Source organism: Xenia sp. Carnegie-2017, unplaced genomic scaffold (assembly GCF_021976095.1).
Source record: "Xenia sp. Carnegie-2017 unplaced genomic scaffold, XeniaSp_v1 HiC_scaffold_13, whole genome shotgun sequence".
NCBI classification, from domain to species: Eukaryota; Metazoa; Cnidaria; class Anthozoa; order Malacalcyonacea; family Xeniidae; genus Xenia; species Xenia sp. Carnegie-2017.
This window is the reverse complement of record NW_025813436.1, coordinates 7,641,303-7,655,588: the sequence shown is the minus strand read 5'-3', so window position 1 is coordinate 7,655,588 and position 14,286 is coordinate 7,641,303. Positions and strand designations below refer to the sequence as shown.

General features: G+C 32.0%; 3 protein-coding genes across 4 annotated transcripts in view; 2 read left to right on the top strand and 1 right to left on the bottom strand.

Annotated features, from left to right (window-relative positions):
* The window catches only part of LOC124452886 (solute carrier family 2, facilitated glucose transporter member 8-like), a 34,946-nt gene extending 30,006 nt beyond the window's left edge, over nt 1–4,940 (top strand). Inside the window, exons 6-7 of the mRNA XM_047003519.1 lie at nt 4,090–4,475; nt 4,683–4,940. Coding sequence (XP_046859475.1) covers nt 4,090–4,475; nt 4,683–4,896 — 600 coding nt within the window. The 3' untranslated portion in view covers nt 4,897–4,940. The remainder of the gene's footprint in view (nt 1–4,089; nt 4,476–4,682) is intronic.
* On the top strand, nt 979–4,061 carry LOC124452939 (dnaJ homolog subfamily C member 27-like). Its single transcript, XM_047003601.1, has 6 exons — nt 979–1,111; nt 1,190–1,272; nt 1,684–1,918; nt 2,021–2,137; nt 2,282–2,442; nt 3,697–4,061. The coding sequence occupies exons 1-6, from the start codon at nt 1,037–1,039 to the stop codon at nt 3,818–3,820; spliced, it is 795 nt and encodes a 264-aa protein (XP_046859557.1). The 5' UTR covers nt 979–1,036; the 3' UTR covers nt 3,821–4,061.
* Nucleotides 4,941–4,982: 42 nt separating the features above from the next.
* On the bottom strand, nt 4,983–13,972 carry LOC124452842 (dual specificity tyrosine-phosphorylation-regulated kinase 4-like). Of its 2 annotated transcripts, none has more exons than XM_047003474.1 (23): nt 13,882–13,972; nt 13,668–13,787; nt 13,357–13,480; nt 13,166–13,230; nt 13,027–13,072; nt 12,729–12,818; nt 12,548–12,634; nt 9,942–9,997; nt 9,608–9,678; nt 9,366–9,497; nt 9,107–9,275; nt 8,750–8,804; nt 8,353–8,405; nt 8,228–8,260; nt 8,077–8,142; nt 7,866–7,938; nt 7,596–7,677; nt 7,412–7,462; nt 7,150–7,271; nt 6,794–6,854; nt 6,572–6,701; nt 6,172–6,232; nt 4,983–5,990 (listed from the first exon to the last, which is right to left on the bottom strand). In XM_047003474.1, exons 2-23 carry the CDS (start codon nt 13,691–13,693, stop codon nt 5,865–5,867), a joined length of 1,779 nt encoding a protein of 592 aa, XP_046859430.1. In that variant the 5' UTR covers nt 13,694–13,787; nt 13,882–13,972; the 3' UTR covers nt 4,983–5,864. The 2 variants fall into 2 exon arrangements, with proteins under 2 accessions (XP_046859430.1, XP_046859436.1); XM_047003480.1 differs by having other exon boundaries at nt 12,729–12,812.
* Between the last annotated feature and the right edge of the window lie 314 nt (nt 13,973–14,286).

Here is a 14,286-nt window from a genome sequence, read left to right as displayed (position 1 = left end):
CATGCACAGATAAAAATATGATAGTATATATTATTAATTTTCTCTGACGATTCTTTGTTCATGAATGCAGAAAAATTCAGATATAAATATTTACATTATTTTCACTTGCATATAAACATCGCTGAAGATTACTTTGCCTTTACCTTCGTGTCCATCCATCACACGTTTTTTCGTTCATTTGTTGATGGCCGTGACTTGTCATGCAAGTTTTCTCACAACGCAACAAAATCTCGAACATAGCTTATCGTTTCTCAAGGTGCCAGGTCACCTGTGGAGATAGTTATGAAACCACGAACAGCAAATCTCAGGAAAGGGAAAATATGAATGTCTGGGAATAGGATGCTGCATTTCTTTTTTCTAAGATATAAACTTATCTTATTTGATAAGGTTATTGTATTTTTCTGCCCTAAACTTCGCTCTTAAATATTCTCACGTTGAATAAAAACCATCTTCAAGAAAGTGGAAATGACATGACCTTGAAAATTATATCTGATGCTTCTTTATGAATTATGAAAGCAATTTGTCTGGTAAAGAGACTCGACTGAAAAAATGACTGATTACCACCATAGCCTACTTGGAAGATACAAATGTGCAAAAACTGAAATATCTAAGTTAAACTCACTTCTCAAATACTAAGGCAACTTTATGGGTTTTTAATATCTTAAAATTGTTTTAAAATATAGGGTGGCAAAAAATGTTATTTTTCTTCAAGAACTCAATGATCAGAAACGATCAGAATGCTACACATAAAATGCGAAACTTACGTTTACAGTACAACGCATGCGCTCTGTAGACACGTATGCGAGTTTTGTACGCATGCGCCTTCACCGTCTTGTTGCATAGTAACCATGGTAACAGTTAAAATTTAAAAATATGGAGGGGAATTATTCTCAGTAAAAAGAAATATATTCAAGCTGAAATGAACAAAGAAAGTTTTAAAGATATTAATTTGTCCAGTAATGGCTGCATACGACTGCCTTTTTGCGGTGGATAAGTTTGGAAGTTGTGTCAGTTGTTTGAACCATTATAATATTATATGGAGAAACAAGGCAAGACCAAATGGTCTCCAAGGATTAAAATAGTTAGTTTGGGTGATGCTGCAGTTGGAAAGGTTTAGTATTAATGTCGTATTAACTTACTAAATTTTTCAGCTCGATGTAATGTTTTTGTTGATATTTTGATGTTGTAGAGCTGCATTATTAAGCGATATTGTGAAAAAAGATTTGTCAACAAATACATGGCAACAATTGGAATTGATTATGGAGTTACTAAGTAATAATTCTATGATATTTCTTATGTATACGTTGTAAAATCCAACATTACGGCAGTTTTGATGAAATGCTGCGTAATAAGTCGAAATTTTATCATCTGACATACTAAAGACTGGAATAGATAAGAACACCATTTTAATGTCAGATAATTTCTGATGAACACATTGGTGGAGTTAAGCTGACTTAAAAGTTTGTTTTTAAAGAACAGAATATAAAGATATTAGCAAAAATTCTAGAACTTGCCTCACAAAATTGCTAAAAATTATGCCAGCTTGTGAATTTGAGCTTATAAGGACTGAAGTTTCGACATCAGATCACTCCTAATAAAGACAATTCTATCACTTAAGATGGGTTATGAGTATTGTGTTCCTCTTAAAACTAAAGAATGATATTAATCTTTTGTAATAAATAGAGTATTTGTTGATGGTAAAGAGGTCAAAGTGAATATTTTTGATATGGCTGGTCACCCTATATTCTATGAGGTCCGTAATGAGTTTTATAAAGACACACAAGGTGCTTTATTGGTGTTTGATGTATCGTGTAAACAAAGTTTTGACAGCTTGCAAACATGGCTAAATGAAATGAGGAAAGAAATTGGAGATCCAACCGACATGGAAAAAGTTGTGTTCATAGTTTGTGCTAATAAGGTACATTCTAAAAAAGCCATTTCTTCCTCACTACATTAATGTCTTGTTGTGACACCATCCTTATTGTTCACATAATTATTGTTTTTTTGTCTGTTATTTCAGACTGACAAGAGAAGAGTTGTAGACGAGAATACTGGAAGAATATGGGCAAATAACTGTGGTTTTCATTATTTTGAGACTTCTGCCCTAAATGGAGATGGTGTGAACAAAATGTTTCAGGTATAAACACCAAGGGTAAACTATAGAAGCAGAGAGTAAAGGTGAATATTGTATATTTATGCTGTTTTTGTAAAGTTGGTGCAGTTGTATTAAGGCTTGAATGTAATTTTACACCAATTGTCTTTCAAGTTGTTCATTTTTTAGACTTTGTTTGAGGAGGTGCTGAAAATGTTGCAAAGTGGATGTAATGCAACCCGTGTTGCTACAACTTTGGGTTGGACCAAAGAACAGTCAGATGCCATTCAGAGATTGGTTAATGGAAAAGATAACTATGATCGATTGGGTTTACACAATGGGGCAAGCAGGTCAGTTCGAATATATGTATTTGCCATTTTTAAATAGCCCAATACATTATGCTGGAATTTTATTTCGAAATATTTTGTTCAACTTTTAATATCATTAATTTCCTACATGGTAACAAGTAACGTACGATATTTTCAACAAACGTCAATACATACGTTACTATGAGGAAAATACAGACTAAAGCCACTTTAAATGCAACCAACGCTCTTTTGTGTTTTATTGTCAAATCTTTTCAGTTCAGTTAAATTAGGAGTTTTCGACAAGTTCAAGTTCAAAAGTCATTTGACACAGATTAAATAGTTTTTGTCGAAAATTTGATAGTCTGCGTGATTTAAGGAACTTAAAATTTGAATGGAATGTTTTCTGTTATTTCAAGAAAAGCTTGTTCTTAAAATTTTGATATGTTTCTTATTTCGCCTTTAGACTACGACTGAATATGAGCTATATAAGCTATGTAACAGAAACTTTATAGTCAGAATGCTTTAACTATAAATTTATGCAGAATAAGTTTAGAAATACAAACGAATGCGGTTTTAGATTTCTTCGCTTGCACTTCGATACCACAAAAAAATTTGTTATTTGTCAATGTTATTGTGTGCACCAATGTAAGTGAACGTCATTGTTTTCTACCTTAAAGGTTCTAAGGTTTTAAATTCTATTGTTCATTTCCTACAATAACAGTAATATTGATTTATGATTCTATGTTTGCAACTTCATTGATCATGTCATGACTTAAGAAGAAAAAATTTATGTTTTGAATGAACTTTGTGAGATGCGGAAAAGTAAAACAAAAGTAACTATTTAATGTTCCTGTGGGTTGTGAAAATGAATTCCTAATAATAGTCGATATGAAGAATTAGGTAACAGTGTGTGATCTGTTTTTAAAAGAGGGTCTTTTAAATGTCGGTGACATCGTTAACGTGAGCACTTAGCAAAGTTTTGTTCTTCATATGAAAAAATTTGACAAACGAAACAAGCTTTCAACCATGATTATTCTTTCATTATGAATTAATGTGAATGTTATTCATTGTTTTGTTTCAATGTTTTTTTAATGTCAACCACAGTTGTCAGGCAATTTTAAAATTATAGATGTTTCTGTTATGATGTTTCCTCATTGTTCGAATTTTGTGCACGCGTTCTTCAGACGACAAAAAGCGTGTCTTAGTGTTAATTGTGAGTAATTACTGGAGCATATTATTTAGCCTGCGGGACAAAACATTTGACAAAACCCATTCAACATAATTTTATTTTTATAGAGAGGACGTAAATCGTGCTTATCGTAAACTGGCTATGTTAATTCACCCTGATAAAAGTATCGCTCCCGGTTCGGAAGAAGCCTTCAAAGTTCTAGTGGACGCAAGAAAGGCTCTTTTGAAATGACTGGCTCATACAATGTATCAAAAAAGAATAAGAAGAAATCAAAAAATATGAATAGCAAAATAACCAAACAAATATTCTACAAAGATAAACCACATTTGCTCTTTTCATCCCTAAACCTGTAATTGCCAACCCCACTCTTGTAATTTTCTCCCAGTAAGATACCCAAGATTAAGAGCTAAATTGGGAATAATTGTAATTATAAATATAGTCAATACAATCAATACAATGTTCCACAATGTCATGTGCAGAGGACTGGGACTAGCTTCTAGAAAATCAACATGGCCGACGGAGATAAGGAAAGTTTTCCTCACGAAATAAATAGCGATACGTCACGTATCTTTTCTACCGATTATAATGCCATAGAGGACATGAAAGTTCCCGAAACAATTACTGTACGTAACAACCTGGATTTTAGTCAGAATAAATGGAGTTTTGGTGATAACCAAACGATGCATGTACCAGACCGAATTTTTTTGAATGGGACGCCATCTGGCGTTGAGACTCGCAGCATTAATTTGGAAAATAGTGGCGTGATTACGGACAAATATACGGGAGATATGGATACGCCACCCAGAACTTTAACTGTGGATGATACGAAGTCTCGTTATATTGACAGAAATAGTGAAAAGATGAAAAGACATGAAGATTATGATAGGTAAATCTATGTCATTCATTATCTGTTTTTTATTGTTATTGACATTGACATTTCTCATTATTGCTGAGAATTCAATCAACACGAAGGATGTCTTTTTTCACTGTGTAAGGGATATAATGTATCTTAGTTTATGTTTGAATTAATGTTGTGTTTAACATTTTTTTAACATTAAAATTTTGCCAAATTTTAATTTCTCCCCTTTCATAGATTAACCCAGAGAGCAATGTTATCTGCAACTGATGAAACCTTAAGAAATCATTTTCAAGGTGAGATAGCTGCCATGCAATCACGTATTGAATTATTGGAGACAAGGGTTAATGATAAGGAACATAATGGGTTTTGGAAAACTACTTTGATTTGCTTATTTACCATTATCAACCCATTCATCATCCATTGGCTATTTAGCAGCAAGAGACGATAGAAAATCATCACATGACTTGCATTTTCAAAATCAAATATTTTTTTGAATATTGGAAAAATATTCAAAAGAATTCATGAAATACTGGCTAGTGTTTCAAAATTTGCTATTTAATTGTTCTGTATTATTGTATTGTTAATACCTAAGTATACAGGTATTGACCAATCATATAAAAGCTACATTTGTAATATATTACAACAGGCTCCTCCATGTAAAATTTGGAACTTTGAGCTTACAGACAAATTCTAAAATCAGTTTTTAGAGAAAAATGGAATTTGAGGATAGTTACAACTGTTTTGTTTGAATGTCAATAAATTCTGCAGCTCAAATCAGCTTTTCAAATAGTGCAATGTCTTTATAATTTCAACGTTTTTACAGTCTAGGAAACTTAGAATTTGTTTCAAAGCATGAGCATCAAAAACCTTGCCTATTCTATTTAGCATCTATAATTCCGACATGTCATTTACAAAATTAAAAGAAAACACAATGGAGATGATAAGCTTGTGGCTTTTAAGATTTAGCCCATGTAATACTTACATGAGCTTTACAAGCCCCATTTTTTATCATTTACAGCATTAATGTCAACAACAACATACACATGCATATATGTGATATTTATGTATTACATTAGTAGTTATGATTACCGATGAGCATATTAGATAGGTAATATGGCAATCTTTACTTGTAATTATGTATTTTGTACATCAAAAGTTTTTTTGTGTACAATTATTTTATTGGAGGTAAAAACATATGTTCGTCTAGTGTTATAGAACCATCATGTTCAGAAATGTTACTATCATTGTCACTATTTTCCTTTCTTGAATGCTTGTTATTGCCTCCTAGCCCATTGGATATCAGGGATTTATCTTTACCAAGTTGCAAAGCATTAGTATAGTTCGATTCAACTTCTTTAGGATTCTTTACATGCTCTTTGTTGAAATGTTTTGTCCTGGATCTTGCATCTTTTGTGTTCATGTTTCTTGGCTCTTTTTGTTGCAAAACTTGTTCGTTTTATTGTTCTGTTTGCCATGATGATGTGTTAGAAATCGCTGACCTGATGCAGATTTAACACAATTTTCTCGCACTCTTTTTAAATCCTAAAAATTCAGACAGAATTGAGACTTGGATAAAGGTTATTGAAACTTGGATAAAGGTTATTGAGACTCGGATAAAGGTTATATCATGGTTTTATCTGTAGAAATGTTTTCTTCATGTATCAATCTGTCAATATCACTCATTGGCACTTATTGAAATTTGATTTATCCAAAGTTTACTAACCTCTTGAATCCAACTATGTTGAAGTGCTTCACCTGCAGTAATGCGCTTCATTGGATCCCATCTAAAGAAAAATAGACGTACTATCTGTCATTGAGTATTTCAGTTGCTTGTTAACTCAATTTTTAATTATAAATGAGAATTTAGGAAAAACAACTAAGTACAGTTATGCCATTGAGATGAAAATTAAAATAAATTTTATTGATTGGTTGATTAATTGATTGATTGGTTGGTTGATTAATTGATTAATTGATTGATTAGTTGATTAATTGATTGATTGGTTGATTAATTGATTGATTGGTTGATTAATTGATTGATTGATTGATTGATTGAATGATTGATTGTACACTTAATAATAAAATGATAAATACGAGATTTCGAGTGCTGTATAAAGGTCACCTACTCCAGACATCGCGATAGAAATTTAATGAAATTTTTATCGTTTGATCGGACTGCAGTAATTAGATCTTTGGCGTTTGGTCGACGCTTCCTTCCTCGAGAGTTTGTGATGCTACGTGGTAAACCTTTAGAATCTGCATGAATAGGAACGCATGTAAACAAATTAACTATTTCAGTTATATAATACCAGTCTTAGTCATTAAGTTATTATTGAAAGTTGTCTTACCGAAAAAATAGGTGCGCCTTGAAGCTTTTTCAAGGAAATTAACGTCAGGTAAACCGAGTACCTTCATATATAAACAAGATTGTTGTAGGCGTTGGAGATTTTAAGCAAGTAGTTTATTGTAAATTTTAACTAGTTTGATCCTTGAATGTTTGAAATTTGTAGTATTAGTCCGGGTTACTCCTATTCTGCGTTAAATTTTTGTTTAAAACATTTTTCTAAAAGCATTATATTCTATTTCAGGAAACGTTTTTCCACTTAGTTAATTATATGGAATTAAAAACACTTTATGCATGTTCTAAGTACTATTTGCTGTAACATTCCAAGTTTTTATGTCGCGGACAATTGATTCAAATTACCTCCATCATACAAGCTAACTGATCGACTTCATTTTCTCCTGGAAACAATGGATAACCAGTGTATAATTCGGCTAAGATACATCCGAAACTCCACATATCAATAGGAGTCCCGTATACCATGCCTGTAGGTGTTATAATTTGATAGTTAGGGAGAATTTGCTGTTGTGAAATGTGTACTTCTATTTTTAAGTTAGTTTTATTTTAAAAAGCGTGTTTCCCTATACTGTTGCTTAAGTACGTATCACGCTTAGATATTTCGTACCTAAAATTACTTCAGGTGATCTGTAGAACCGACTTTGAATATACGTGTACACTAAACAGTAACAAATAAATGTTTTACGTAGCTAAAGAAGAGCTGATTTGATAATTTATTTTATCTTTTCTGAGAATACAATTGTCATCGAAATCATTAGAATTCAAAACCTGTTTATTATGCACATATTTACCTCTTTGGTTTTCGTAACAACTTGAACCAAAGTCGATGATCTTTATGCCTGAGTGTGTTTTGTTTTTAAGAAGTATATTTTCCTGTGTGTAATAAGATTATTTTACGTTTTGTGTCACATTGGATAGGAATTTTTTTCAACCAATAAAATATGTGGTCTTCTACGCATATAGATTACGCATATTCTAGTGTAAAAGTAAAATCAGATAAACTTACATGTTATCCGTAGTTATAGTCTAGAATATAACATTGATCTCAAAAAAAAACCTACCGGTTTCAAATCGCAATGAATGATACGACTGCTATGGACTATTTTTAAACTTTGGAGTATTGAATAAGCAAATCTAATAAAAAGAGTAATGCAGTCACTGAATCTGTTGAAAATCAAAGGTCGGTTGCATTTCATAAGATCATGCTCTCTAAATATCATTGAAGCATTTCATTGAATTTGTTTAGCTTAACCATATGATATAAAAACTTACTTTTTAATCAAAGACATGCTAAATCCTTGGAAGTTATTCTTTTTTATCAATTCGTAAAGATTTATTCTAAAAAAAGTCGAAGTAGTTAGCGTCACGTGACTGCTTTGCGATATCCAATAAGAATCGTGTTTGTGTTTTAGTGCTTACTTACCCTAATAATTCAAACGTTATGCATAGGTGATTTCTTTAACGGAAAAAAAAAATGGCGTTATACCTTTCGATTAATTTATATATAACATAAGGACATTATGTACTCAATGTATTTATTGTCATTACCTGAAGTAAAAATGATCAATCATATGAATGATATTCATATGATTGTCTCTATCCTACATAATGAAACAAAGCATGTTAGGCAACAAATTCCTCTATTTATTCAAATTGATTTTAAAATACTTCATGTTTATACATTTTGTCTACAGTCTACGCCTAAAAGTTGATTAAAAGGAACTTTTCATTTTAATAAGTGAATCGTGTGGAACTTGAGAGTTGTCTGTAGGTACTTTAGTTCAGTGTCTTCATTATGATGAAATGATCAGATGTTAGAATTTGAGTCTATATGACTTTAGTCTAGTGTCTTCATCAAGAAGTGATCTTAAACTTGAGTGTATATATATACTCTTTGTCCATGTATTGGAAACATTTATAATCAAGATACGGATGGGTAGCATACCTTTTTTTTTAAATTATCAAGAATTTTTACTTCAACAAGTGCCTGTTGATGAAATCTAACAAAAAATATCGTTTACTTAGTTCATAGTTTAATTAAAGACTTCAAATACTAAAGCAATAAACATGAAGACTTAAAGTATGCATATGGTAAACCTCTCGAGCAACAACGTTCATATGAGTAATCTTTCATTACAGACATAAACATCATAAAGAAATTTCCTGTAGTTAAATTTATAGTACGTTGTTCACAAAGACGTAGAATTCATAAAACGTTTTTGGTTGCAAAGAAAGAAATGTAAGTCGAGTGATATTTTAAGATGTTTTTCGACGTTTTGTTATAAGACATTTCTTTTTTTACCTTTTCTTATTTCTAATGATTTTCACGGCAAAATGTTGTCCTGTTTTGTGATCAAGAACTTTGACAACTTGACCAAACGATCCTTTTCCCAAGATATCTAATACTTCATATCGATAATATAAATGGTCTCCAGTCACCCGTTTGTAGCTTCCATTGTCATCATCATAGCCTGAGTTTAATTCAGGAAATAAAAATATTTTCTGAACAATTAAGTAATTTATAAAATAATGACGTATTTAGTTAAAAATTCACTTATTACCATTATTGCAAGGACTTCCTGGGGTACCTTCGATCTTTGATGCATTTGAGCCTAAATACCATATTTCAGCATAATCCAAGATCTCTGAATGCTCGAATAACGTCAGTTTATCCCCAAATGTCTTTATGCAAACTGAAACATAGCGTGTTAAACAAGGATAACCAATAAAATATTGAGCACCACCCCCCCCCCCCCCCAACACCCTCGTGTATTATTATAAATTATTAGATCTGTATACTCACAACTTGGTGTCAATGGTAGGACAAAACCGTTGGGATCGTGGCGAATTATCTTCTTCTTGTCGTTATTAATACTGAAATGAGGATGGAAATGGTATTATGTACAAGAATAATTGGGTAAAATATCTTGATCTAATGTGTTGAAAAATGATCACGTTGAATGACTGTTGTTTAGGACTGACTGTTGTTGGGAAAAAATGATCTGATAATTTCTCTCCGGGACAATGCGAATTTCCGTTTGATCGTTGCAAGTATATATAGGCGAGGCTTTATGATTACAAGTTTGTGTTATTTGACAATTATTAAAACAGCTATACATTTTATTAAAGATACTTACTTCCAATTCTCTTGCTTTTTAACCAAGGGAGTCGCAAATTTTGGTATATCTGAAATCTGACCGAAAAAAGGTATGTGATTACACATTTTATGTGATTTTCAGCTAGTTCGTTGATTGTGGCTATGTCATTAAAAATGTGGTCAGATTTGGGTAAAAATGGACGAGTCGAATGTTTAAAAATTGTAAAGTTGTGGAAAAAATTACAACCTGTTCATTTTACAACAATGTAAATTTACATTGTTAGATTTTTACAATTAATTTAAGCAACCTAAAAATTCAGAAAACTCGGCAACTTGCATCTTTACGAGTCTCTCTCGTAATAGTTTTATTTATTTCGCCAACATTAACAACTGTCTATAAAATAATATTGCGTTTGATTTTGACATGCGCGTAAGTTTGGTGCAAAATAGCAAGATGGTTAAGAACACCGTGGTATTTTGGCAAGCAAAATTAGTATTTGTGAATGCATTCAGCTGACACTAATTCATTTGAATCACTTTAAAAACTTTTAAATATCATACACTGTTGAATATTATGAAAGACATATAGCGCTGACAGCTCTAACCCTTACAATGTGTACATATAAATTTATTGCTTATATATATGATTGGGATTTAAAATAAGATCTTAAAATATGCACGTGCCATTTGAGCTGAGTGTTGAGCTGACTTTCAAAAGAAGCACGAAAATGTTCATTATTATTAACCAAAACTTCGCGATCTCTCTCGAATTTAAATACTAAGGTAGCTGTACTTATTTATGTTTCATGGCTTGATGCACCTGGCTTCGACGCTGTGACGTGGGAAACCCACTTTTTTGAACGCAAAAAAATTATCTTGCGTAAATGACACACGTTCGCGTTGATAACATTATCCTACGCATTATCCAATTTTTTGTTTAAAAAAGATTATCGCGATTTATGGACGAGCGCGTTCATAACTGCACGAATTTCTATTGGGATACCTCTTGTTGACAAAATTTCATGTATCGTGCTGTCAAATGAGTCAAAATATGTTTTTTTTTAATGGAATATCTTAAAATGTAAAAACAATTGCCAAACGATATGTGATCTATATGAGGCTATTTAATCTCACTTCGAATTGTTTCTTGCGAAATAAAACAACGTACATTTTACAACAATTTACTGCCGATTTCTAGAGGGCGTTGTTTGACTGTTAAAAAAAACCTCGTATAGCTATGAGATTCGCCCAGATCCCCTCCGAAAGCCATTCGTTCAACTTTCCATTAAATTTCCATTAAAAAATGTTCCATGCGAATAATTTTTATATGCCTTTGCTCCAGAAGGATATCTTGTCTAACATACATGTGTATGAGTAAAATAATAGGAAGAATTTAAACCTTTGCTGCGTGGTTATTTCGTGTGATTAATACGTCTTCGTTTGTATGATAAACTGTCTGTCGTAATGCAGAAGGTACATATGTTTTTGGCATACTCTTCTTCGCTATATTTTCAACCCGACGTGTGTTAAGGTCCAAAAGTGTTGCATGCTCACGATGAATTTGATGTTTCTTCATACCAAGTTTACGACGTATTCTTTGCTTGAATTCCTTATACTGCATTGCATGAAGCATAAGGAATGAAGTGGAGAAACTTGATTAATCTCCAGTTTCTGAATATATATATATTCTCTTCAAAAGCCCTATAGCTAAATTTGAACAACGTTTCCTCTTTGTTATAAAATTTCTGGTCATCTACATATTCAGATTATTTTGCGCTAAATGGACAGTGTACGTCTTTACCGCAATGTACTCGTTGCGTACGTATTTACATTGCTGTAAGTTCAGACTGTGAATATTAATGTATTTTGCACATCATTTGCAAGAGGCCAATGCCAGGTGAATCATCTTTGCCTTGTTTTCTTGTTAATTAAATTATGGTTCTTTGACACAGCACAATTCTGTTGTTGTTTTTAATCTTAAAGAATATGTTTTTCAATGTGAGATGCGGCGGCTATAGGACACTTTTTTCCATTGCCAGAGTGTTTTTATACAGCTGTTCATGTCAGAAACTTGAAGAGAAACTTGGCTGCATCGCTCTTCTTATGTATAATTAATGAACTGCTTTATTGAAGTTGCAGATGGGTTGTCAACATATATGAAATAATTTACCGTATTAATAATACACTTAACTTTCTCTTACATGAAATATTGCGTACAGTGCATGTGATGTCATGTTTACCTATAGAAATGCATGCGAGTTTTATCTATTAACCTGTTACGTATTTCATTGCTCTCAAGCAGATTTCAGGCAACATGCGTAGTCACATTAATATAAGGTAATTTTGCTTCAGTCAAGAAAGATCGCCTTGTGTGTAATTCAGCGCGTTTTTTAATTTTAGATTTGTATGAAATGTTTGTCCATATAAACCAAAATTAAATTTTGTTAAAATATATACTTTAAAAAATGTTATATGAATATCAAGGTTGTAGCCATGTACTCAACCAAAAGTTTTGTTTCATTACAATCAGGGTATAATGACTTTTGATCTCAAGAACAACTTCCTAAGTTAACGAAATAATGTTTGATCACTAAGTAAAATGCATTGGCAAAATTTGCAAAAGGTTATTTAGATTCAGCTACTTGCCTTAGTAGTGTCATGCTCATAAAACGATGACTTTAAGACGTTCTTTTTGTTTAAAAGTTGAGGCAACGTTTCGCCGTTGTTTTTTTTCTGAAAATAATAATCATTATTTTTTAGTAATAGGTTTTGTGCTTCGACGTGCAAAATTTTAAGACAACGCCATAAAAAATGTTTAAAGTTCCACCTGTTTATTCGCGTCAGCAAATCCTTCCTTCCGTGGTCTTGATAATTGTGGCAGGCTTTCTTTTAAGATGTAAATATTGTTTTTCTCTATCTATAAAAAACAGAGACTTATTTTCTATAGTGAAGCGTTTTAAAAAGTCCATAATAGGTATAGTTTTTGGAAATATTTATAGCTTATTTTCAAAACAAAGAATTTTTTCTGGAGACTTTAGAATGTCAGTATAATTAGCGAAAATGAATTCAGATATCTTTTGAGCAAACAGAATGCAACTTAAGTTCAGTTTGTAGTTCTTAGCTACCTGCTTTTGGCTTTCTTTTATGTTATCTTCTCTATGATGAGAGACTCTATAATCAAACAGGACGGTAAAAAACAACGATTGCTCACATTTCATTTGCGCATAGAAAGGCTTTTATTCAAATAGCAGGGGTAACACTTACCCATTATAGCTTTCTTTCACTTGCTTTTTGGAGACGGAAAGTTTTTTTAACGGTTGTTTTAAACCCTTCAATAAAAACAGATATTTGCTGCGTAAGTATTTCTACAAAGCTACATTGAAATTGATATTTGCATGATTTCAATCTATCTTAGAGAATTTGGGTGAAGTCTGTGTAAAAACTGTGTCACTTACACTTCTGCTCAAGCTTGGTACAGCTTTGATCTTTTTTAACAATGGAAGTTTCTGTCTCTGGTTCAAGTGTTCTCTTTCTTTGTGATCTGATTTGATCTTATTCCCTTGGTTCATTTGTTTTAAACTATAAATTTTTGAAGAGATTTACGAACATCATGAAAAGCGCTTCATCTGTGTAGCAAAAATTCTTTGTGGAATAATTAAATGTTCAGAGGTATGATCTAACATGAATCCGAGTCGTACCTTTTAAAAAGTGATTGGAAATAGTCAAATGTTTTCTTATTTAACAATACGCGAGAAATATTTCTTACCTTTGATTCGTCGTGTTTAATTCCATAAAGATGAAAGATAGTCAAGAAATAGTTTATGACATTTCCTATCGTTATATAAAGCCATACAGAACGAACTTGTTTCTCAAAATCTCAGATACTCTACATGAATTGAACACAAGAGAAGAGCGATGAGAAAAACTGTTGTTGAATTTATAGATCTAGTTAAAATCATATGTATGTTAACATGATTCACCTCTTTGTGGATCATCTCATCATTCATTTTTTTCTATATTGACCAAACTACGTTGGTAAATATTTTCAACTTTCCTCCATCAATGCAGACATGTTGCTTGGTAACTTTATGTAGGTGTAAGGTTACGCGCACGCGCACTTTAACTGTTATAATTAACCATTAATTGACCAGTGTAATTGACTAATAATAAGGCATCATTTGACGAAACACAATTACTTTTTCATACGTAATATTAAATGCGTTTCACCTCATGATGCGTGTTTGATTCGAATATTTACATATTTTCTTTTAAAAGTGATCCCATGTAACAATTCATGGGCAGTGTGTATAAAACATGCAAAGAAATTACTATAAGAAGTCTTTCACAACAAAAGTCTGTCAAATGTTGTTCAAAGGGCAAAGAAC